Source organism: Salmo salar, chromosome 02 (genome assembly GCF_965601325.2).
Source record: "Salmo salar chromosome 02, fSalSal1, whole genome shotgun sequence".
Taxonomy (NCBI): domain Eukaryota; kingdom Metazoa; phylum Chordata; class Actinopteri; order Salmoniformes; family Salmonidae; genus Salmo; species Salmo salar.
The window spans coordinates 53,662,881-53,688,238 of NC_138292.1; the positions used below are offsets into that span (position 1 = coordinate 53,662,881).

General features: G+C 43.1%; 2 protein-coding genes across 2 annotated transcripts; one reads left to right on the forward strand and one right to left on the reverse strand.

The window, feature by feature from the left end:
- Positions 1-1,751: 1,751 nt before the first annotated feature.
- On the reverse strand, positions 1,752-16,824 carry actr2a (actin related protein 2a). The gene is made up of 9 exons (XM_014172672.3): positions 16,674-16,824; positions 14,493-14,603; positions 10,931-11,146; positions 10,092-10,164; positions 9,150-9,286; positions 8,567-8,716; positions 7,596-7,741; positions 4,087-4,219; positions 1,752-3,476 (listed from the first exon to the last, which is right to left on the reverse strand). Exons 1-9 carry the CDS (start codon positions 16,719-16,721, stop codon positions 3,306-3,308), a joined length of 1,185 nt encoding a protein of 394 aa, XP_014028147.1. The 5' UTR covers positions 16,722-16,824; the 3' UTR covers positions 1,752-3,305.
- Positions 16,825-22,355: 5,531 nt separating this feature from the next.
- LOC106585917 (ras-related protein ORAB-1) lies at positions 22,356-24,844 on the forward strand. Its single transcript, XM_014172662.3, has 6 exons — positions 22,356-22,543; positions 23,226-23,298; positions 23,433-23,528; positions 23,639-23,734; positions 23,933-24,064; positions 24,261-24,844. Exons 1-6 carry the CDS (start codon positions 22,530-22,532, stop codon positions 24,456-24,458), a joined length of 609 nt encoding a protein of 202 aa, XP_014028137.1. The 5' UTR covers positions 22,356-22,529; the 3' UTR covers positions 24,459-24,844.
- Positions 24,845-25,358: the final 514 nt, after the last annotated feature.

Consider the following 25,358-nt stretch of genomic DNA (forward strand, 5'->3'; position numbering starts at 1 on the left):
TAAACTCTAGATCACCTTTACTCCACACACAGAAACGCATACAAAGCGCTCGCCATTTTTTGGGCAAATCTCACCATTACTTTATCCTCCTGATTCCTGCTTACAAGAAAAAACTCAAAACAGGAAGTACCAGTGACGTGCTACAGGACAGTTTTGCTAGCACAGATTGGAATGTGTTCAGGGGTTCATCAGATGGCATTGAGGAGTTTACCACATCAGTCACCAGCTTCATTAAATAGGTGAATCGACGACGTCGTACCCACAGTGACCGTACACAAAAATCCCAACCAGAAGCCATGTATTATGGACAACATCTGCACTGAGCTAAAGGCTAGACTTGGAGACTAGTCCGCAAGCTTATAAGAAATCCTGCGACACCCACCGACGAACCTTCAAACAGGCAAAGCATCAATATATGACTAAGATCGAATCCTACTACACCCGCCTCTGAAGCCGGTCGGATGTGACAGGGTTTGCAAACTATCACAGATGACAAAGGGAAACTCAGCAGCGAGCTGCCCAGTGACGTGAGCCTACCCAATGAGCTAAATGCCTTATATGCTCGCGTTGAGGCAAGCAACACAACCATGCATAAGAGCACCAACTTTCCTGGACGACTGCGTGATCACACTCTCCATAGTGGATGTGAGTAAGACCTTAAGAGGTTAACATTCACAAGGCCAGACGGATTGCCATGACACGTACATTTTCAACCTCTCCCCTGTCTAATACCAAGTAGACCACCATAGTCCCTGTGCCCAAGAACGCCAAGGTAACCTGTCTAAATGACTATCGCCCCATAGCAGTCTCATCTGTAGCCATGAAATGCTTTGAAAGGCTGGTCATGGTCCACACACACCAACACAGTCGTGAAGAGGGCATGACAACACCTCTTCCCCCTCAGGAGGCTGAAAAGATTTGGCATGAGCCCTCAGATCCTCAAAACGTTATACAGCTGCACCATTGAGAACATCTTGACTGGCTGCATAACTGCTTGGCATCCGACCGCAAGGCGCTACAGAGGGTAGCGCGTACAGCCAAGTACATCACTGGGGACGAGCTCCCTGCCATCCAGGACCTCTATATCAGGCAGTGTCAGAAGGCTCTAAAAACTGTCAAAGACTCGAGCCACCCAAAGACTGTTCTCTCTGCTACCGCAAGGCAAGTCTGGAACCAACAGGACCCTGAACAGCTTCTACCTCCAAGCAGCAAGACTGCTAAATAGTCCGGATAATTATTTGGTTAACTATCTGCATTGACCCTTTTTGAACTAACTTTGTCTCATCACATCTGCTGATGCTACTGTTCATCTGTCACTTTATTCCAAGTTCTATGTACATATCTACCTGAATTACCTCGTGCCCCAGTACATATAGCCAAGTTGTTACTCGTGTGTATTTATTATTACTTGTTTTACTATTTTCTTTCTCTTCATTGTTGGGAAGGGCCCATGAGCATTTCACTGTTAGTCTACACCGGTTGTTTACGATCATGTGACAAATAAAATTGACATACACTCACGAAGAAGCCACTCGCATTCTTGTTCTCTGCAGCCTTCATTCTAAATATGACCACATAGTTACACAGCATACCCATGCATCCGTACACGTGAATGTAGCAACTCATTCTTTTGAGGCAAATCATCTGCCTTCTAATTCGGTCTTATTTAGGATCACTGCCGACAACGACGATAATGTCACAAGTATTTATGGCGACCACTTGGTACATCTCAAACACAGAGCACCACCAGGTATTTATAAATCACTTTGCTTTATTTAAAAATCAGCGGTAGGCAGTTATGCTATGAACCAAAAAACAAAAAAAAATACAATAACTGCACTTGGCACTGGATGACTGTTTGGATAAAAAAGAAAATTATACACATTGTGTAAGTGCCTCCAATATACATATGAAAACCAAAAAAGGAAAACCTTAAATACCAGCTTTTATGTGGTCTCCATGTCTACTGACACCCAAATTCTTAATATTACAAATGTTCAACACCCCCAACAAATCCCCACCCCTGACCTCAAAAAGAATGAATCTTCACTGGAGCGGAGACTAGGGAGAGTTCCTACTGGTCTCAGAATGACTGCCTCTCTAAATAGGTTACGGTTCAGTATGCCCTTAACAACTGGTCCTAGGTCTGATGCATTGTTTAGCTCACAATGGTTAAGGATAGGCCTGGGATAGAGATCCTAGACCTGCTGTTGAGGGCAAAATGTAACCCAGACCTTAAAAACCCGAATGACTCGTGTGTCCAACAGCCATGATGAGGACGACACACCCTCACTCTTTACGAAAATACACGGGAGTAATGCACTGCAAAAAAATACAAAGACATGTTATTTGTCCGTCTGACAAAAACGAAAGGCAAAACCTCTTCTCCAAAAGGAAAGCGCATCAGCAAAATGAATGTGAACACAAAATATGACTTCAAAGAAAAGTCTGAGCAGTCCTCATTGGAATTGAATACATGGCAAATATTTAGCCATCAGTGGAATGAAATGCCTTTTTTATCGTGAGGGAAGGCCAACCGTTTCTTTTTGTCATCATCACATCCCCCTTTCGACACAGTGGCAACAGACTACATATGGGATTCAGACAAGTGGGCAGGTGGACCCTGTGAGAAGGAGAAACATGCCCCAAAAACCACCTGCACTCTAATCCACCATCACCCCCTGACCTCCCCCCAACGTTAACACAACCTCCTCAAGAGGAGCAAGAAATCACCTGCTGATTAAGACTGGACAAAAGACAAAAGGCAGGCAGAAGGGTGGATTTAAAAAAGGGCAGCTCGCCTTTGATGGAGGCCCCTTGTGTACCCTGTGCCCACAACACAGGAGAATCCGACACCCCCTCTATAAATGAATCCCTAATAATAATTGACTTCATCTTGATGATCATTGGGCTCGTGTTTTGACCAAATAAGTTGGGCAACATGATTGAAACTATTCCCAGGAGACGCGTTGTCAGCACCTCATCCATCTCCTCCCACCTCCCCAACCCCATCCGTCCGTCCCAACATGCCCTTGGAGAGCGTGAGCGAGCGACTCTGGGACAGGGGTGGTAAAAACAGATGATCGCATCGAGAAGAAGTGAGCGGTAGATGGATATCAAGTGGAGGACGTGGCAGAGAAGGAGGGCGGGAGACAAGACCAAGGCTACATCCCAAATGGCACCCTACTCCCTAGATAGTGCACTACCCTATGGGGTCTGGTCAAAAGTAGTGCACTGAGGGAGAGGGTGCCATTTCAGACTTAGCCCAGACATGTGCATCTTGGGGGGGGGGGGGGGGGGGGGGTTTATCTGACGGTGACCCCCAGCTTCTCCAGGACACGCATCCCCTTCTCCTGGTACTCCTCCCTCGTCAGCCAGAAGTTGTCCTTGTCCTTCATGATGTCGGCCAGCACGGCCCCGCCCAGGAACACCATGTGCTTGCGCCGAGGGGGGTCCTCGATCCGGATCTTGAATTTCTGCACACAAGCAGGAAAGAAGGAGCCAGAATAGAAGATAAGGAGGAGAAGGGAAAAGTATGAGAAGGGAAAGCAAAAGCATAATAAGAGGGGGAAGAGGAGAAATAGAAGAAATAAGGAAAGGGGCAGAGAGAGAAGAAGAGTGGGAGGAAAAATGTCTCTTAACAACCTTAACTAAAAATAGGTGTGAAGTCGTCTAATAGTTACATTAACTGAACCAGCAGGCCTGGCATTGAAAATGCTGAAATGGATATAGTTGCCAAATTGAGCAATCAGTGTGTAAAGGAATGAGTGAGGAACAATGAAACATTATATTTTAATTTAGTTGTGAGCGCATGATTTAAACATGGTCCCATGACAAAGATAGTTTACTCCGTGTTGAAGAAGCACATTGCTTGTGTTGTGTACACTAATTCAATTTAGGGCAACACCGCCTCCTGGTGGCTGATCAAATGACTGCAGTGAGAAAATGGATCGTTAAATGTCTGTTGCCCTAAAAGTCAAACATTGGACAGTAAAACCTGCACTAAAAACATCAACAATAAAATATGACATGTAATTAAAGCATGCTACTTCGAAGATATAAATGGCATTCTGTGTGCGCCCTCACCGAGAGCTTATCCACATCTCCTTTCAGCACGCGCTCCAGGTAGAGCTGCTTGAGCTCACGCTCCAGTCGAGAGGGAAGGCCAGGGTACATGGTGGAGCCCCCTGACAGCACTATGTGTTTGTAGAACTCAGACCTGTGTGGAGAAGGAGAAGACGTTTAGGGACAAGAAGAGACCTGGACGAAGGAAGAGGATGGAGAGAAATAACTTCAGGTGAATAAGAATGGCGACATGGAGAGAGGAAAAGAGAACATTTTGCCACAATGTGTTTGTAAAATTCAGCCCTGAGGAGAGAAGGTGAGGATGTTTACGGAAGAGAAAAAGGGATGTATAGAATATTAGACAAAAAATACAATATGGAGAAACATTTTGATAATCTAGGACTGACCCCATTTAGGCGACTGGTCGATTGTTTGGTCGATAGGCAGTTGGTCAACTGAGATTTCTTTAGTTGAGCAGTAGCAAGAAAACAGTCCAAGACATGCATTACTGAAATTGTATATTACATAAGAACAATGGTGCAACACTAATAAAAATATTATTTTGTAACAAATGCGCTCTCGTTGGATAGTGGTCGCTGTCCGCGGTTGTGAAACATCAGTGCGCTGTTGAATTGGCGCCTTTTCCTAGACCATGTTTCTATGTGCATAATAGCAAAGTTAACCAGCATATTGGTGTTGAGAACAATGTGGCGGAGGCAGCAGCGGAGTTTGGAGACGAGAAAATAATCCTTGCCTTAATTGTCTAAGAAAAGTGAGGAGAGAGGAAACCAACTTAATTTAAGTCTTTAATCAATAGCCTAACTGTTAAAATGTGTCTGGCTTTATACATCATCCATATACAGTACCACTCAAAAGTTAGGACAAAACCTACTCATTCAAGGATTTTTCTTTTTTTAAACTATTTTCTACATTCTAGAATAATAGCGAAGACATCAAAACTATGAAATAACACATGGAATCATGTAGTAACCAAAACAAATAGTCAAAATAAAGAGTAGGTGTGGAATGAATAGGTGTGTCCAAACTTTTGACCGGTAGTGTATATCTACAGAAAGACAGATTCTACTTCTGTTGCCTGTTTGAGTGTTTGTTTAATAGCCTACTGATTCTGTGAGTACCAAGCCTCACGCAACCACATCGATAAACAATCACAAATGTTTTAATCTTTGCTATGCTGTAATAAAGGCTTTACATTTTATTTAGTGTTGTTTACACCTTTCCAAATTGTCAGAAAGTAGTAGATTTAATATAACAACCCTCCTTTTTCCCCTTCTTATTGTTAATTACTATTATGATCATCATTATTCTAATAAGTAATGTCGTTATCATAAGTAGGCTTAGTATAGCAGCCTTGTATAACCATCATCGAGCTGTAGGCCAAAGAGCACATCCTGTTTTGTTTTAATACCGTAACTTAAATAGGCCTATATTTATATAGGCTACCGTATCAAGCAATCATTTATTAGTTCATGTCATCACACAGCATACAAGTCATTCATGATTTGAAAAGCAATCAAGCATTTTAGTTAAAATACAATAAAGCGACTATTGAATAATTAGCATAAAGATAAATAGGCCTAAATCGTTCCATTAACGCTATTGTTTAGTCTTTGCTGTAATAAAGGCTTTGCAATTAAAACATTACAACAGCCTGTCTGGTAAACTTATTTTGTGTTGTTTATATTGTTCCAAACGGTTAGAACAATCATTATAATCTAATAGCACCTGTTTGGCACACATAATATGCTCCCAGCACTTCCTCAAATTATTTTTCTTGATCTCCAGTATTTTCCACAACTAGTCAAATTTGTTCCACACATCTGACTTCCCCTTTACCTCCTGAGCAACCAGCAAACATTCCACCGTTTCGAGTTTGGATGCAGAGGACGTGACATTTTGCTGTCACGTTTCAGAGTTTGTTACAATCAATTTATTGATGCGATTATGATATGCTATAGGGCAGGCCTTATTGGTCACGTGCATGAGACGCATACATGTGTCACGTAACGACAGCAAGGTTTGAGGGAATAGGGAATTAAATTAGGGATTTCGGTAACATAACTTCTCAGTCAGAAATGGCTGTAATTATGTTGCAGCTTCAGCAACACGGACAGCACAATACACACTGTTGATGTTCTGTGGTGATCGCGGCAGCAGGGAGGAGAGAATGGGTGCTAGTCACTCGCTGTCTTTTTTTTTTTTTTTTTTACTTCTTAGGGATAGCCTCTTTTTTTACAATTTTCACCTAAATGACATACCCAAATCTAACTGCCTGTAGCTCAGGCCCTGAAGCAAGGATATGCATATTCTTGGTACCATTTGAAAGGAAACACTGAAGTTTGTGGAAATGTGAAATGAATGTAGGAGAATATAACAATAGATCTGGTATAAGAAAATACTAAAAGAAAAAAAAAAAAAAAAACGGGTCTTTTTCTACCACCATCTTTGAAATGCAAGAGAAAGGTCATAGTTCTAGCCATCACTGGTTGTAATTCTGATAGTGTCCACAAGATGGCAGTGTATGTGCAAAGTTTCAGATGGATAATTTGAAGAATGACTGACCTACAAGACTTTTAGTGTGAAGTCCCGAGGTACATTTGTGCAAATCGTGAAGGAGACATTTGCATTCATACTCTATTTTTCTGCAATAATATCGTCAAATCTGTATACTTGGACTTTGATTTAGCTTACCAAGTATTAGTAGCCAGATTATAAGTTCAACATTTGCAAAACAACCAGTTTTCATAACTCTGAATATCCTTAAAATTTTGGTCCAAAATGAAAAGGCATGCTGTCGTACAAAGTTAGTAGCTACATTTTACGACATATACATGGTATCCGGATACTCCCGTAAAGCCCAGCTCATTGGTTTTCTAGCTATGTTTGACCCCGATTGGTGCTTATTTGACAAAGATAGTTGCCCGCGTCCTCGGCATGCCATGAAGGCGTCACTCTCTGACCAAATATGCTGTCCTATAGGATATACTACACCCCTGATGAAATAGTGAAGTTTTGTTACCTTCTAGGATGTATGAGGAATAGATACGAACACAGATTCCGTTCTTTGCACATTGAACGAGTGGAAATACAAAATCGATTGTGCATGCTGTATGAACCTTTTTAGGATTTTATCTAACAAAACTTCATGTTGTCTCTGGGACCCTTTGGATGATACATTCTGAAATCTTGCTCTGATTTAAGTACACATTTCATCTTCAGAGGTGCATTTATCAAACCTATCGTGGTGAAAAAAAGTGTTGTTGTTAGGAGCTCTCAAACAATAGCATGGCATTTTCGCAGTAATAGCTACTGTAAATTGGACAGTGCAGTTATTTTAACAAGAAATTAGGCTTTCAGCCAATGTAAGACACTTATACGTACCGACATTTGTTGTTTCTCTCAAGTCATTGAGTGGATTTAAATGTTAACTAATGAAATGGCAAAGAAGTGAAAGAGGATGGGAAATCACTAGGTCACTAGTAAGTAGGGGGAGTCTGTCATGGAGATACCTGGTGTCGATGTCTGCTGCATTGATGGTGTTGAAGAGGAGCTCTGCCACCCCGACTCCCTCCACGTTGATGAGGTGGGGCTGGAACAGAGCCTCAGGGGCTTCGAACCGCTCCCCTCCCACCTTGATCATCCTGCCGTCGGGGAGCTGGGGACACAGAAAGGGGATCAACATTCACACATCGGAAAGCATTTAATTGACATCAAGACAGGACTGATGGCTTTCTTCTGCTAGAACACCGCTAGGGAAATCTGAAGGCAACGCTAGGCTAGAAATGGACAATAGACAATGTTTGGAACTGGCAACGTTAAGTAAGAGTCTCTCTCCCTCTGGTCAGATGGAGCCGGCTGACATACAGTAGGCCTTTTACAGAGCGTGGCGGAACACTATGTGGGAGGGAGCATAAAGGGCCCATTGACGCTCCAGTCTGGAGTCCAGAGTAGGAAACAGACACCAGGTCAGCACGTGGCGTGGGAGTCTGGGTCGTACAGGAAATGATGTCATGCCCATGGATGGGGAGGGGTCGTTTCTTCAACGATACAGTAGTGCTTTTGTTCCATCCTCTGTCCTCCGCCTCTCCTTCTCTCTCCAGGATTTGGGCAGGGAAACAAGGAGGTGCGCCGCCGCCCACCACACATATGAAAAATTCCATCCACTCCCTCTTTACATCACAGGGACTCGCGGTTCACCGCCAACCCCTACCGGCCATCGAACCCGGGTTGCTCACGGGATTTGGGCACGTGGTTGACTTGACTAAGTAACCTGGGGGCAGAGCTTGGTTCAAGAGCTCCTCCCACACTAAATATGGCTTCTAATGCTCTAAAATTATAACCTGATCATCTGCATGATACATTATGTCCACAAGGGGGCAGTGTTACCATATAGCCAGGCCGAAAAATACAGATGAATCAATAAGAACTGAAAGTGTAGTACTCAACCAGGATGATGACCGTGTGGGACTATGTTACTGACCGTGTAGGACTCAACCAGCACGGTGGTCTCCAGCGCCAGCTTCTGCTCCTGTTCGATGTTGTAGCCCACGTAGCACAGCTTCTCCTTCATCATGCGCACCGTCTCAAAGTCCGCCGAGTGGTTGAAGGCGTAGCCCCTCAGCAACAGCAGCTGGATGATGGATAAAGGTCAGAGGTAAGGTTTGCAGAGATCTCATCGTTGAGAAGGACTGCAAAACTAATTGAAAAAGACTACAATACTTTTTCAAATAGTCACCTTTCCTAATCACAAGTCTTAACATGAAATAATGAACAGGTGTGGTTTACAGTCGACTGCTTTCCACTAGCAAGTCATCAGACATACTCATGAAAGAAATAAGGTTATCCAAGAACCTGTCCAGGAATCAACCACTAGTTAGTTCCCCCTAGGCTCTTGAGTAGATTTCATAGAATTAGGATATATATATATATATGAGCAAGGTGCAATATCCATCATAATGCCTTATTCAGTCTTCTCACATCTACACATGCCTAGGGGCTAGGAGTTGTTTCTGGACAGGACATTCTAAGACAGCCTGAGTCACGCGTGGGGAACGAGGGTGCACCTTGATGAGGTAGCGCGTGATGTCCCGTCCTGCAATGTCCAGGCGTCGGGTCAGGTGGGGCAGGGAGAAGCCTTCGTACACGGGGCAGATGTGGGTGACGCCGTCACCAGAGTCCACCACCACGCCAGTCAGGAGACCTAAAAAAGAAAGACAGCAGTGCCAACAGAATAGGGCCAGTGAGAAAACACCCCCACCGTTTCCAAAGCCCATATCGAGATTATAGACCAAAGCATTTTATTAATTGTTGTTACCTATTTCTTGGTGTCAAGAGTTTTCCGTCAGAATACATTGGTTCAATATTTTAAAAAAAGCATGGGTCAATGAAAGGCCTATGTCCTACAAATGAAAGTCTAGTATAGAACAAGTAGTATACAGCTACGTATTCAACTACGCGCTACTGCATATTCAACTCTCGTCCTGCTACTGAAAGGGTCACACATTAGCACAGCCTGTGTTTCATCCCTCATTCCACAGCTGTGTTTATTTTTTCCAGAGAAAGACCGATGTTACAAACAGCACATCACAAATGGAAGCACTTTATTTTATGATACTAGGTATTTACTACTGTAGAAAAGGATGTGGTATCAATGGGTAGTTTCTGGTACCATATCAATTGTTTTAATTTGTTTCTCAAAGAAACAAACAAGTAACTCATAGGTTATTATTGTGTAACTACTAACTAATAACAACTTTAAAATATAAAGAAAATATCTGGTACTGTACCAGAAAATAAAGTTTAAGCCCCAAATAATTGTTGCTACCATGGTAGAAACGCAGCAAAAGCTAATTACCGGGTATAATCGTCTACATTCCTCCATGTGTTCTGAAAGGCACTAACTTGCAATTCATTGGAGTGAAATCTCAGGTACCCAGTGCTCTTCACTGGTTTTGGGTGTCCTACCTTCCTTCTAGTTGCCTCATTTTGCTTTAAAAAGAACCTACCTTGAGCATAGAGCGTGAGCACAGCTTGGATGGCTATGTAAACCCCAGAGAACTGGTACGTCTCAAACATCACCTAGGAAAGAGGTAGGGAGGGCGAGAGTATGTCACTGGAATATGTAGTCACTGCAAAAAGTTCACCAGCAACTTAGCATCTTGCTAATACAAATGACCTTTGTTTTTGCATTTTGCACTGCTAGGAAAACCACAACAAATCTAACCTCAACTTCCACTCACAAGGAATAGACCTCCATGTTCATAAACCTGAAGTTGAAATGGGTGAAAAGGGGGATAACGACTTAGCCATGACTGGCCACCCCACAGAGGACAGCCTGACTCAATAACAGTGGCTCTGACAGACTCCCACTGAGGAGCTGTCGCCAGGCAGCAGACCTAGGTTCAAATACCATTTCAAATCTTTCAGATACTTTAGCTGTGGTTGATTGACCTTGCCTGGCACAATGGATTAGTACCAAAAGTGCAACGTCGACCCATGTGAAACTCCAGACAGGCTCAAACTATAAAGTGTTTGAAAGTGTTCAAATACTTGCTGCCTTAGTCACAACGACTGGCAAGTTGCAACTCCAAGACGAACCTCCTTAGCGAGAGCGCTAGTGCCGGCTCAGCACAGAGCATCACTGTTATGACTGATGAATCATTTAAGATCTACAATGGAACCTTATAAAAGGCCTTACAGGAAATCTCCTCCAGCCGTTCCCCGGGTACACTCCAGAATACACACTTTCAAAACTAAAGCATGTTAATGAAATTGTCCTCTGACAACGGATTTAAGTCGCTGGTTAACAAAAATAAAACACTTTTTTTTTTTTATGTATACGTACCTCAATGATCTTCTCGCGGTTCTTGGTTGGGTTCATGGGCGGCTCGGTGAGCAGGATCTTGCAGTTGCGCGAGTCGATGTTGAGCTTCTCGGGACCAAAGGTGTAGTCCCACAGGTGCTTCATGTCGTCCCAGTTCCTCACGATGCCGTTCTCCATGGGGTAGTTCACCTCCAGCATGGAGCGCAGCTCGCTCGCCTCGTCCCCCACCATCAGGTCCTAGGAAGGGAGGGGATAAAGATCAGAGTTTCAGACGAGAGCTAAAACCAGGGCGTGACTTTTTAAAAATGAACCCGCCGTTTTGGAGGAATCCCAATAGTGCAGTAGCAACTGAATATTACTGCATAGAAACGATGCAGTGACCTCACACATAGCTCTGGGTACGAAAGTAACAATGTCACAAAAGGACATCCACCATCGTAAAACACTCAATGCCAAACAACTGACAGATAAAAAGAAAAAAAGGACCATTCTTGTCGGAGAGATGCCAAGCGCAGCCATTTCACTGTCCGAGCAGATTGCAGGGACCCATGAAACACACACACACACACACCACACACACCTGTTATTCTACCTCAACAGGAGAGGTGGGAGGAAAAAATAAAGAGGACAGAGGAGCCAAGGTCAGAGGTGAATCAGTGCGTGTCCTACGCCCGCCCATCCCCTTATAACGCTGCAATGTTATCAAGAGGAATTGTTCATGTGTAACGCCCTGATAGCAAGACTAGGTGCGACATCTAGGCCAAATCAACAAATCATGGCCAGCGTCCCAAATGACACCCTATTCCCTATGCAGTGCACCACTTTTGATCAGGGCCCGTAGGGTTAAAAGTAGTGCACTATGTAGGGAATAGGGTGCCATTTGGGACTCATCCAGCCATGGTATATATCAGGGGCCAGTGTGTTGGATATGTTGGATTTCCAGAGGACACTCAATGGAGGAAATCATTTTTTTTAAACTCTCAAATACTGTGAGAAACTAAACTCAAAAGGGCTGTTTTCCCCAAACACAGATTAAAGGCTAGTCCTGGGCTAAAGCATGGTCAATTAAGAATCGCCATTGAAATAGCTTCCTTGTCCAGGTTATGTGTCAGGAAAATTGCTCCAACAGGTTCACAGTGGAGGGAATAAGCAAAATGTAATCTAACATCAAGAAATATGCACCATTCTCCAGGCAGTTCTACATGTTCTGAAAAACTTAGAACCATGGTCTGCTCCACAAGTCATTGCAGCCATTTCAGAACTTCCCCAAATCTCCACAAAAAAGAAATATGTGAGGGCTATAAAGTAGTTAGCCTAGCGGTTAAGAGTGTTGGGCCAGTAACCAAAAGGTCGCTGGTTCGAATCCCTGAGGTGTAAAAAAATAAAACCGCAGTTCGGCCCTTGAGCAAGGCAGTTAACCTCACCGATGACGTCGATTAAGGCAGCCCCCACACCTCTTCAATTGTGCAACTGACTAGGTATCCCCTTTCCCCAGATGATAGGTACAATTTTGTATTTTTTTAAAATTTTTATTTCACCTTTATTTAACCAGGTAGGCTAGTTGAGAACAAGTTCTCATTTGCAACTGCGACCTGGCCAAGATAAAGCAAAGCAGTTCGACACATACAACAGAGTTACACATGGAATAAACAAACATACAATCAACAATACAGTAGAAAAGTCTATATACAGCATGTGCAAATGAGGTAGGGTAAGGGAGGTAAGGCAATAAATAGGCCATGGTGGTGAAGTAATTACAATATAGCAATTAAACACGAATGGTAGAATGTGCAGAAGATGAATGTGCAAGTAGAGATACTGGGGTGCAAAGGAGCAAGACAAATAAATAAATACAGTATTGGGATGAGGTAGATTGTATGGGCTATTTACAGATGGGCTATGTACAGGTGCAGTGATCTGTGAGCTGCTCTGACAGCTGGTGCTTAAAGCTAGTGAGGGAGGTAAGTCTCCAGCTTCAGAGATTTTTGCAGTTCGTTCCAGTCATTGGCAGCAGAGAACTGGAAGGAGAGGCGGCCAAAGGAAGAATTGGCTTTGGGGGTGACTAGTGAGATATACCTGCTGGAGCGTGTGCTACGGGTGGGTGCTGTTATGGTGACCAGTGAGCTGAGATAAGGCGGGGCTTTACCTAGCAGAGACTTGTAGATGACCTGGAGCCAGTGGGTTTGGCGATGATTATGAAGCTAGGGCCAACCAATGAGAGCATACAGGTCGCAGTGGTGGGTGGTATATGGGGCTTTGGTGACAAAACGGATGGCACTTTGATAGACTGCATCCAATTTGTTGAGTAGAGTGTTGGAGGCTATTTTGTAAATGACATCGTCGAAGTCAAGGATCGGTAGGATGGTCAGTTTTACGAGGGTATGTTTGGCAGCATGAGTGAAGGATGCTTTGTTGCGAAATAGGAAGCCGATTCTAGATTTAATTTTGGATTGGAGATGTTTAATGCGAGTCTGGAAGGAGAGTTTACAGTCTAACCAGACACCTAGGTATTTGTAGTTGTCCACATATTCTAAGTCAGAATCGTTCAGAGTGATGCTGGACGGGCGGGCAGGTGCGGGCAACGATCGGTTGAAGAGCATGCATTTAGTTTTACATGCATTTAAGAGCAGTTGGAGGCCACAGAAGGAGAGTTGTATGGCATTGAAGCTCGTCTGGAGGTTAGTTAACAGTGTCCAAAGAAGGGCCAGAGGTATACAGAATGGTGTCGTCTGCGTAGAGGTGGATCAAGGAATCACCAGCAGCAAGAGCGACATCATTGATGTATACAGAGAAGAGAGTCGGCTGCACAGTAATGTCTCTTATCGATGGCGGTTATGATATCGTTTAGGACCTTGAGAGTGGCTGAGGTGCACTCATGACCAGCTCTGAAACCAGATTGCATAGCGGAGAAGGTACGGTGGGATTTGAAGTGGTCGGTAATCTGTTTGTTAACTTGGCTTTCAAAGACCTTAGAAAGGCAGAGTAGAATAGATATAGGTCTGTAGAAGTTCGGGTCTAGAGTGTCTCGGCAGCTTCCCAATCTGTGGGAATCTCAGACGATACGAAAGCGGTTGAACATGCTAGTAATAGGGGTTGCAACAATTTTGGCAGATAAGAGAGGGTCCAGATTGCCTAGCCCGGCTGATTTGTAGGGGTCCAGATTTTGCAGCTCTTTCAGAACATCAGCTATCTGGATTTGGGTGAAGGAGAAGTGGGGAGGCTTGGGCGAGTTGCTGTGGGGGGTGGAGGGCTGTTGATCGGAGTAGGGGTAGCCAGATGCAAACCATGGCCAGCCGTAGAAAAATGCTTATTGAAATTCTCAATTATAGTGGATTTATCGGTGACTGAGACAAAACAGCACCCATTTTACAATGTATTCTGTATTACACGCAACACACATTCTAATACCTATTTCAGACAGAATTCCCAGTATGTTACCTGTTAAAAAAAATAATGCAATGTTTATATGACCCCCTTCAAAAACAGGTTATTACCACTTTCTTGAGGAAATACTAAAGAACACATTTTTGTCTAGATATCATAGGGTTTTAAACACTTCTGTGAAGTAAACGAGTGAGGTTACCTTGATCTCAATGTTTCCCACTTTAGCTGTGGAGCGAATGATTGGCCGGCCAACCAACGCAGGGAAAATGTGCTCTGGGAAGTTGGAGCCTGCATAGCCGCACTTCACAAACTAGGTTTAAAGGGAGAGACAGAGGCAGGGTCAGTGACAAACATTTTTTGCAAGTTGGTAAATAACATAGGACATAAATACATTTTCATAGCACACAGAATGACAAAAAATGAATAGAGATTAATAATAAGCCTATAGCCAAATACTAGAAATCAGATCAAAGCATTTAGCACAGACTACATTAAAATAAAACCTTTTAGTCCAATAACTCTGACATAACCTAGCCTGATCGATAATTCAGTACACTTGTCTTGTTCATTAACCAGAAGTTTGAGCCTTCTCTACTTTCTCGGAGTCACATGGTGCTGTTTGAGTTCACCTAGGTACAGATTTAGGATCAGCTTGCCCTCCCCAAATCCTAACCATTAGTGAGGGAAACGCAAAACTGACAAAAGACCAGCACCAGCAACTCCACCCTACTTTGTTTGTGAACACTCTTAGAGGGGTTACAGAGGAAGTTACAGCATTGGTCGTGTTATCATCCCACAATCACTACCTGACCTGCAGCATGCTTAGGAAATTATGTAGAGAACCAACGCAGGGAATTTCATTCAAACCTGTTAGGTTGTACTAGGCGTTTGCTTCAAGGAATAGCCTAACGCGTGAATCAATACAAGCGCTTTTCCATGCATGTTTAAAAATCCATTTGGCTTTCTTTAGGCCTACATAATGATTAAATGACATAATCCTCCTCCTTTCACCCACGTTACATTACATAAATGACCTTCTCATTCTCAACCTTCCGGGAAGAAGAATAAAAGAAGTGTATGACATCACCTCGGAGAGGAAGGGGTAACTAAAAGGCAAGAATTGAAGACAGAAGGTAGGGTACAGTGTACAGCGTGTCCCATTTACACTCCGAGTTATGAATCGCTAGCAGGCTCTTTTATTCGCAGTGTGAACAAAGGCTGTAAGCAGCAGTTTCATTGTGGTTGGTAGCTGGGGAGAGACAAGTCAGCTAACCACTGAATGGAACACGGCCAAAAAAAAGAGAGAGACGAAAGAATAGTCTGGCTAAATACTAAGGTAAAATGGTGGAGATGAAAACAGCGTATATTGTAATTTATTTGTCAATTTCATCCAGATGACTTATGTTCACAAACATATTTTACATGAGAGTTGCAATTGATCTGATAACTCCTTACATGGAAGAATGGTTTCTGACTTCCTCACTGTACAAGAATGAGGCATGCGCATTATCTACCGCTCGAGACAAGTTAAGTTGGTTAACTTTCCTTGTTCAACAGTTGGTAGCAGTACTTTAATTGTGATACTTGTTTGTTGGTGCCTGGTTTAGTAAAACTATATGCGCAAATCCTCATCCAATTACGCAACAATGTGGCAGTGTAAAATACTTGCTACAAGTTCAAAAGAGGTTTCGGTGAGGGCTGGGCTACAGATGCTGGATCATCATTCTTTGTGAACAACACCAAACAATATCTAAAAATGTGGAGTTACTGAATAAAACGCAATAGATCACGTCTTTTCCTTGCCCAATTCGTTGCAATTAACAATGACGCTGGCAAGTTCTTACAGAGAGCGTTCGTTAGTTTGAGTTAACAATCAAATTGAAACAAGGGGTGGAAATGTAGGGTAATGATGTCTGATGAATACCTATTTGATATAGCTAAATGTGGCAGAACACGAGATTTAAGTGATCTCTGGAGCATGCTATAAAACTGCGATTTGTAAATTTGAATGTTAGCTATTGAGCTTGCTGGCCAGCAACCTAACTAGCTCGAGACGATTCGAGTTCGCAATGTCAGCTCGAGCAGCCGGCAGCTGCGATACCAATATTTATGGCTACTCCAACTGATTCACGAATTCTAGTAAACAATCGATACTCTAAACATTCCACCGACCGGTGTGAACCTTGCCACCTCTAATTGACAGATGCACCAACATCAATGAATGCATAACTAATTGACAAGCTGACAGACCGTGGCTACACAAGCTAGCAATGAAGCGAGCTACTTCCTGTTCCTCCCCATCTCATCTGTCAAATTGCACAGCACAAAAGCCGGAACCCTCATAATTTGACGATAGAAGACGGTCTGTTAGTAAACTTACCCCGGTCCCATTGTCGCAAACCACCACTTTCCTTCCCTGGCTGTCCATTTTCTCTGAATACAGAAACCAACAACCCTCCTTGGCACAACTTTTTTCGGCAAAGCGGAAAACACCACCCCGGCTATAGCAAAGGGCTTTTTCCGGAATGTATGACACATGCCCATATTACACACACACCTATCAGGGTAGAGATAGCTAAGAAATTCAGCCAATTACGTATGGCAACGCCTTTCCATAGACGTTTCTATTCGACAATCCCTGTGATTGACGGTGTTGTGTCAATCAGAATTTCGAAATATCCATAATGCAAGATTTATCAATGCATTTAGGTGGTGGCCTGATGGGCCAACACCGAAAACAGTGAAGTTGATCGATCTACGTCGAGGGAAGAGCATCTGGGTTTTTTTTATATGACAATGAAATATTCAAATGATTACTGTAAAATTTGTTGGCAGCTTCAATTCTTGCACATTTTCTCAGAATAAGTATATTTCAACCATAGAAAATTATAGAGGCCTCTAGTGGCCAACTTCATTAGCTGATCCCTCCTGGTGACACTGTTGGAGTCATGTCCAACCGGGTCATGAGGGATCCGAGAATGGCGCTGCAATGGATAGCTGCCGTTTTATGGGCTCTTGACCAATTCTGCTATTTAGTGGTTTTTTTTTCCACTGATCATAATGTTTCCGCCATCGTTTCTTATGACTGAAAAGAGCTTCTGGAAATCAGAACAACAATCACTAACCTCGATTTGGATGAAGATTTCTACTTCAACGAGTCAGAGACGCAGGACATACTGCTCAACCGAACCAGGCACTAATCCCCAAGACTTGTAAAAGAAAAAAACGGAGCAAGAGAGACCAACGGGCAGGCACCCTGACAAAACTCTGTCAGCGAGTACATAAACCACCTCTACCCTCCATTCTATTGGCGAACGTACAATCACTGGAGAACAAACTGGACGAGCTCCGTTCGAGACTAACCTATCAATGGGACATGAAGAACTGTAATATCCTATGTTTCTCGGGGGTCGTGGCAAAACAAGGACAATATACATCTTGCTGGTTTTTCTACGCATCAGCAGGACAGAACGGTAGCGTCTGGTAAGCCCAAGGGGGAGGTGTGTGTCTCTTTGTTAACTACAGCTGGTGTGTAATCTCTTATATTAAAGAGTTAGAATACCTCATGATAAGCTGTAGACCATACTATTTACAAAGAGAGTTTATCCATATTTTTCATGGCTGTCTATTTACCACCACAACCCGATGCTGGCACTAAGACTGCACTGAACGAGCTGTATAGGGCAATAAGCAAACAAGAAAATGCCCATCCAGAGGCGGGCGCCCCTAGTGGCAGATGATTTGAATGCAGGAAAACTGAAATCCGTTTTTACCCAATTTCACCATGTCACCTGTGCAGCTAGAGGCGAAAAAACTCTAGATCACCTTTACTCCACACAGAAATGCATACAAAGCTCTCTCTCGCCCTCCATTTGCCCAATCTGACCATAACTCTATCCTCCTGAAACAGAAAGTACCAGTGACTTGCTCAATATGGAAGGGTTCTGATGAAGCGTATGCTATGGAACAGGACTGTTTTGCTAGCACAGCCTGGAATGTTCTGGAATTCATCCGATGGCATTGAGGAGTTTACCACATCGGTCACCGGCTTCATCAATAAGTGCATCAACCAACGTCATCCCCACAATGACAATACGACGTACATATCCAAACCAGGAGCCATGGATTACAGGCAACATTTGGACTGAGCTAAAGGCTAGAGCTGCTGCTTTCAAGGAGCTGGACACTAATCCGGACGCTTATTTGCATACCGCCTCGACAGATCCACAGATGACGCAATCTCTATTGCACTCCACATTACCCTCTCCGACCTGGACAAGTGGAACACCTATGTGAGAATGCTGTTCATTGACTACAGCTCAGCGTTCAACACCATAGTGCCCTCCAAGCTCATCACTAAGCTAAGGACTCTGGGACTGAACACGTCCCTCTGCAACTGGATCCTGGACTTTCTGAAGGGCCGCCCCCAGGTGGCTAGGATAGTCAACAACACATCCACCGTTCTGACCCTCAACACGGGGACCCCTCAGGGGTTGGTGCTTAGTCCCATCCTGTACTCCACGTTCACCCACGATTGCGTGGCTGCGCACGACTCCAACACCATCATTAAGTTTGCTGACGACACGACGCTAGTGGGCCTGATCACCAATGACGATGATACAGTCTATAGGGAGGAGGTCGGAGACCTGGCAATGTGGTGCCAGACAAAGGAGCTGATCGTGGACCGCAGGAAACAGAGGGCCGAGCACGCCCCCATTCACCGACGGGCTGTAGTGGAGCGGGTCGAGAGCTTCATGTTCCTCTGTGTCCACATCACTAAGGATCTATCATGGTCCACACACCAACACAGTCAAACTTCCTATAGATTTATTTTATTTTTGTCTGTTTTTCCATGTATGAGCAGGCCAAATTCAATGTTTCGTGAAATAATATATATATATATATATATATATATATATATATATGGATAAACTCTCTTTGTAAATAGTATGGTCTACAGCTTATCATGAGGTATTCTAACTCTTTAATATAAGAGATTACACACCAGCTGTAGTTAACAAAGAGACACACACCTCCCCCTTGGGCTTACCAGACGCTACCGTTCTGTCCTGCTGATGCGTAGAAAAACCAGCCAGATGTATATTGTCCTTGTTTTGCCACGACCCCCGAGAAACATAGGATATTACAGTTCTTCATGTCCCATTGATAGGTTAGTCTCGAACGGAGCTCGTCCAGTTTGTTCTCCAGTGATTGTACGTTCGCCAATAGAATGGAGGGTAGAGGTGGTTTATGTACTCGCTGACAGAGTTCATAGAATTAGGAGATATATATATATATATATTTTATCCCCCCATCTTAAACTCTAGCTAGTGTGTTAAGAATAACTAAAGACTGAAATAAGATAAATATCGGTTTTCGAGTTCACTTGAAATATGCAGCATGCAATACAAATGGTCTTGTTCATATGAAGAGGTAACTCCGTTGACCATTTAGCCAATTTATTGAAAGCTAACCAAAGTTACAGTTGAGTAGCCTAGCCAGCATAGAGGAAAGGGCGGAGTTGGGACATCCGGCTTTCACTGCTTTATCCGCTTATTGCTCTCGCATAAACATCTCCCAGACACAAAATAGTAGCTAGCAAGAGGTTATTTTTAAATACTGCATTTCGCAATTGGCTAGGTTGCATCAATTACCTTCAATAAAAACACTGCAAAGGTTTTGCCTGCAAACATTCTATGTCTACCTCATGATTTGTTGGGAGAGTTGTCTGTCTGAAGAGGACCCTCCCCTGAACATTATTTTTTTTCATTTTCAAAATTACCAATATAATCTGTCATTAATCCCAGATCTAGTGCTGTTGCTGCCCTAGGTCTATGATTTCCGTGACTAATGGCTAATCAATTCCTCAGATCCATCAATAGCACACATAAGAGAGGAAGTTAAACTGATGTAGCAACCACATAGAAAATGCATGTTAGACAATTCCTTTACAGAATGCACCCAGCCACACAATAGGCTAAATAAAAGTTATAATTCTACCTGGGTGGTAATCTGAAGCTATCCCTGTGTTTACTTTTCCTAGCACTACTGGCTGTGCTTTGAAGCATGGGAATTAAACCATCACTGATGCACTGTACAGATGCTCTTTATCCTTGACCTTAGACCTTACAGCAATCAAGAAGAAACTGGCTGAGCCAATAAGGTACCACCAGCGTGAAGAGCAAAATGCATGGTACAGTACATCAGGTGAGGCTGCCAGGGGAGGACGGCTCATTATAATGGCTGGAACGGAGTGAATGGAATGGCAGCGAACCATGTATTTGATACCATTCCACCAATTCCGCTCCAGCCATTACCACAAGCCCGTCCTCCCCAATTAAGGTTCCACCAACCTCCTGTGCAATACAGCCATCTGTCAGTGAGTTCCCTCAACTGTATATTCCTCTCATGATCCAGTATTGTTTATTTTTATTTCAACTTTATTTAACCAGGTAGGCTAGTTGAGAACAAGTTCTCATTTACAACTGCGACCTGGCCAAGATAAATCAAAGCAGTGCGACACAAACAGCACAGAGTTACACATGGAATAAACAAACGTACAGTCAATAACACAATAGAAAAAGTCTATATACAGTGTGTGCAAATGGTGTGAGGAGGTAAGGCAAGAAATAGGCCATAGTAGCGAAGTAATTACAATTTAGCAAATTAACAATTTGTAAGTCGCTCTGGATAAGAGCGTCTGCTAAATGACTTAAATGTAAATGTAACACTGGAGTGATAGATGTGCAGATGATGATGTGCAAGTAGTAATACTGGTGTGCAAAGGAGCAAAAAAGTAAATAAAAACAATATGGGAATGAGGTAGGTAGTTGGATGGGCTATTTACAGATGGGATGTGTACAGCTGCAACGATCGGTAAGCTGCTCAGATAGCTGATGCTTAAAGTTAGTGAGGGAGATAATAGTCTCCAACTTCAGCGATTTTTGCAATTCGTTCCAGTCATTGGTATATCTCACTGGTCATCCCCAAAGTAGCGCGTGCTACGGGTGGGTGTTGTTATGATGACCAGTGAGCTGAGATAAGGTGGAGCTTTACCTAGCAAAGACTTATAGATGACCTGGAGCCAGTGGGTCTGGTGACGAATATGTAGCGAGGACCAGACGATAAGAGCATACAGGTCGCAGTGGTGGGTGGTATATGGGGCTTTGGTGACAAAACGGATGGCACTTTGATAGACTGCATCCAATTTGCTGAGTAGAGTGTTGGAGGCTATTTTGTAAATGACATCGTGAGGTCGAGGATCGGTAGGATAGTCAGTTTTACGAGGGTATGTTTGGCAGCATGAGTGAAGGAGGCTCTGTTGCGAAATAGGAAGCCGATTCTAGATTTAATTTTGGATTGGAGATGTTTAATGTGAGTCTGGAAGGAGAGTTTACAGTCTAACCAGACACCTAGGTATTTGTAGTTGTCCACATATTCTAAGTCAGAGCCGTTGAGAGTAGTGATGCTAGTCGGGCGGGCGGGTGCGGGCAGCGATCGGTTGAAAAGCATGCATTTAGTTTTACTAGCATTTAAGAGCAGTTGGAGGCCACGGAAGGAGTGTTGTATGGCATTGAAGCTTGTTTGGAGGTTTTTTAACACAGTGTCCAAAGAAGGGCCAGATGTATACAGAATGGTGTCGTCTGCGTAGAGGTGGATCAAGGAATCACCCTCAGCAAAAGCGACATCATTGATATATACAGAGAAAAGAGTTGACCTGAGAATTGAACCCTGTGGTACCCCCATAGAGACTGCCAGAGGTCCGGACAACAGGCCCTCCGATTTGACACACTGAACTCTATCAGAGAAGTAGTTGGTGAACCAGGCGAGACAGTCATTTGAGAAACTAAGGCTGTTGAGTCTGCTAATAAGAATACGGGCCCTGTGTTGGGCTACCTCTCTTCTGCATCCCTTAACAATCGGACAGATGTGTGGACCTCTCTTTATCCCATGATAATGCATGGAGTGGAAATAATGAATAAATAAATGATGAATGATAAATAATGTAGGCCTAATACGATTTGACTACAACTTCCAGTAGCCCCATAGGTTTGGTTGGCATTTCCTGGTCAGGAGTGCAGCCATATTTGATTCGATTATCTCGGCTCCGAGTAGTTAGCCAGTTGCAGTTGTTCTGAAAAAAATTGTTGCTGGATTATATTACACACATTTTCCACGACAAAGGATAGCAATCTTTTAAAGAATAACTGCTTAACGTTACCGTGCTTAGTCAACGATGAATCCCGAATAGTAAGTAACACTGTTGGTTAATGATGACAGCCTGTTTTTTTAATGTTAGCTAACGTTCGCCCGCTACCTGTTAGCTAGTTTAAGATACTTGTTTTGTCTTCTATACAAATATGAAATCGATGACATAAGGTATGTTCTGTATCAAGTCCACTCTAGATATGTTTTATATTGACTATTAATAGGCGTGTTAGGGCCTGTTTTTATCTTCCTAGCTACGTTAAAACGCCAGCTAGCATGAATGCTAGCTAACTACCCATACATAGGCTAGCTAATATCAGCTGGTAGTTAATTCAGCTAGCTACTATCACAGCTGGCTAGTTAGGTAACGTCGTTAGTTACATTAGCTAGTTAAAACGTTAACTACTTTGACTTTTTCAAATTTGAACATGTGTAAAAAGTCAGCTGACCAATTTAACCATAATTGCCCAATAATATAGTTATATCTAGTTAGTTATGTGTTGAATTCTATTCAAGGCTACTTTGATTGTTGTGTGATACAGATGCATTTATTGATTGACTGGCTTTTGTCACTAAATTAGCCAGAACTAGCTACTATGTGACAATTTGTTGCCTTGTTGTTTTTGACTTTCAACAAATAATGAATAGTATATAGTAATATCTCCATGACAAATGGAATTAATTGACATATATTTAACCTGTGACATGTCTACTCTCCTTTCAGTGATTATTTATTCAAGCTGCTTCTGATTGGCGACTCTGGCGTTGGAAAGTCTTGCCTCCTCCTCCGATTTGCAGTAAGTAACTTTCCTCTGTCTAGGTTTGTATTTGCCACGTTGATATTTTGAGAGATAATAGTTTGATGTCCCAGGAACTTTACTGTACTTTGAACACCCATAGGGATTTTCTGTTTTTCTTATTTTCTCTTCAGGACGACACATACACAGAGAGCTATATTAGCACTATTGGAGTGGACTTCAAAATTAGGACCATAGAATTAGATGGAAAGACCATAAAACTTCAGATTGTAAGTACCTATGGCTGACATGACTTGATTGAGTCACAAGAATGGCAGAAGTGGAACATTGTGATTTGTATATGATGATAGGTCTGACTTTGCTCTCATTTGGCCCCCAGTGGGACACAGCTGGACAGGAACGGTTCCGGACAATTACATCCAGTTACTACAGAGGAGCACATGGCATTATTGTAGTGTACGACGTCACAGACCAGGTAAATCCATCCCTCATTTGCTTTTTCAATTTTTTCACTTTCTATTTTTCACTCTCTTTTTATAACAAGTTTACGTAGCAGATAGCCTTGTTCTCAAGCCTGTATAAGTTAAACAAAGTTTCAGTGTATCTGGTTATGCTGTCTATTGTATCGGTTGTTGAGTTATCAACAGTTGTCTCCTCTCCTGTCACACCCCAGGAATCCTTCAATAACGTGAAACAGTGGCTACAGGAGATTGACCGTTACGCCAGTGAAAACGTGAACAAGCTGTTAGTCGGCAACAAATGTGACCTGACGACAAAGAAACTGGTGGACTACACAACGGCCAAGGTAACGCTCTACCTGGTTACAGAATGGGGGAGGAAATTGTTATATTTTTAAGTTTAATCTTCTCTCTCTCCCGTTCTGTGTCCCACTCTTTTCTCGTCTCTTTGCCTCTTTGTGTGTATATGCCTCTCCCCTACTCCCACCTTACTGTTGCCTCTCACTCTCATGTCCCCTGTCTCTTTTTCTCTTCCTCCCTCAGGAATTTGCTGACAATTTAGGGATCCCCTTCTTGGAAGCCAGCGCCAAGAGTGCCACCAACGTGGAGCAGGCCTTCATGACCATGGCAGCTGAGATCAAGAAGAGAATGGGCCCAGGGGCCACAGCCGGAGGTTCGGAGAAGTCCAACGTCAAGATCCAGAGCACGCCAGTCAAGACCTCCTCTGGAGGCTGCTGCTGAGGCCCCTCAGCCACCCCAAACGCCATCCACCCAGACCCCTACCTACCTACCAATCTCAAAAGTTACCATGCTCCACAGGGATAGATAAAGGAGAGAAAGAAAGAGAAACGAGGGTGAGAGTGACAGAGAGGGAAGACTGAGTGGCCTGGATTGTGTGTGCAGTTGCAATACCAGAAATATGTCCCCCCCCACCCCTGACAAGGTCTGCAATAGGATGGTAAGGACACCCACAGAAACACACTAACATAATGTGGGATATTTTTACGTATTACCAAAACATACCTGTACAAAATAAGATGTGGCAACTTATCCAGACATTTTTAAACAAGGTGCAAGGTGATAATTATGAATGAGAGGAATATGAATAAACCTTGCCCAACTCTTTACTCCAGGTCTGCTAGTTAATAATACATTTTTTCTACGATGGTTGTGTTCTCCTTATTTTACTGTGGATATCAGCATGACTTTGGCCTGATCTCCTCAGAAATGATTTAGGATGCACTCCCAATGAAGCACATGTTTTAAAGAGCATTATACATGTTGGCAGAACTGATTACTTTAACCACAATGCATCTGGAATGCACTCATCATGACTTAGCACGTCTGCTCACTGTAATCGACCCAAATTATTTAGAGGAAATATCATTCAGTGTCACGTGGTCCATCTTCATAATGTTTCCCCAAATAATGTGCCAGTGCCTTTATGGCAGGATGTATATATGATATGCCTTTGGCACACTGCGTGGTTGGCATGTCCTTCCAGCCCTAGAGACGTTTTGTATGCCCATAATGGTTGTATGCCCAAGCTCTTATCTCTTATTTGGGTTTAGTCTAATGAATTTTGTATAATACTAGCATTAGTTAACATTCCTGTACAGAGAGTAATTGTTCTGCTGACAT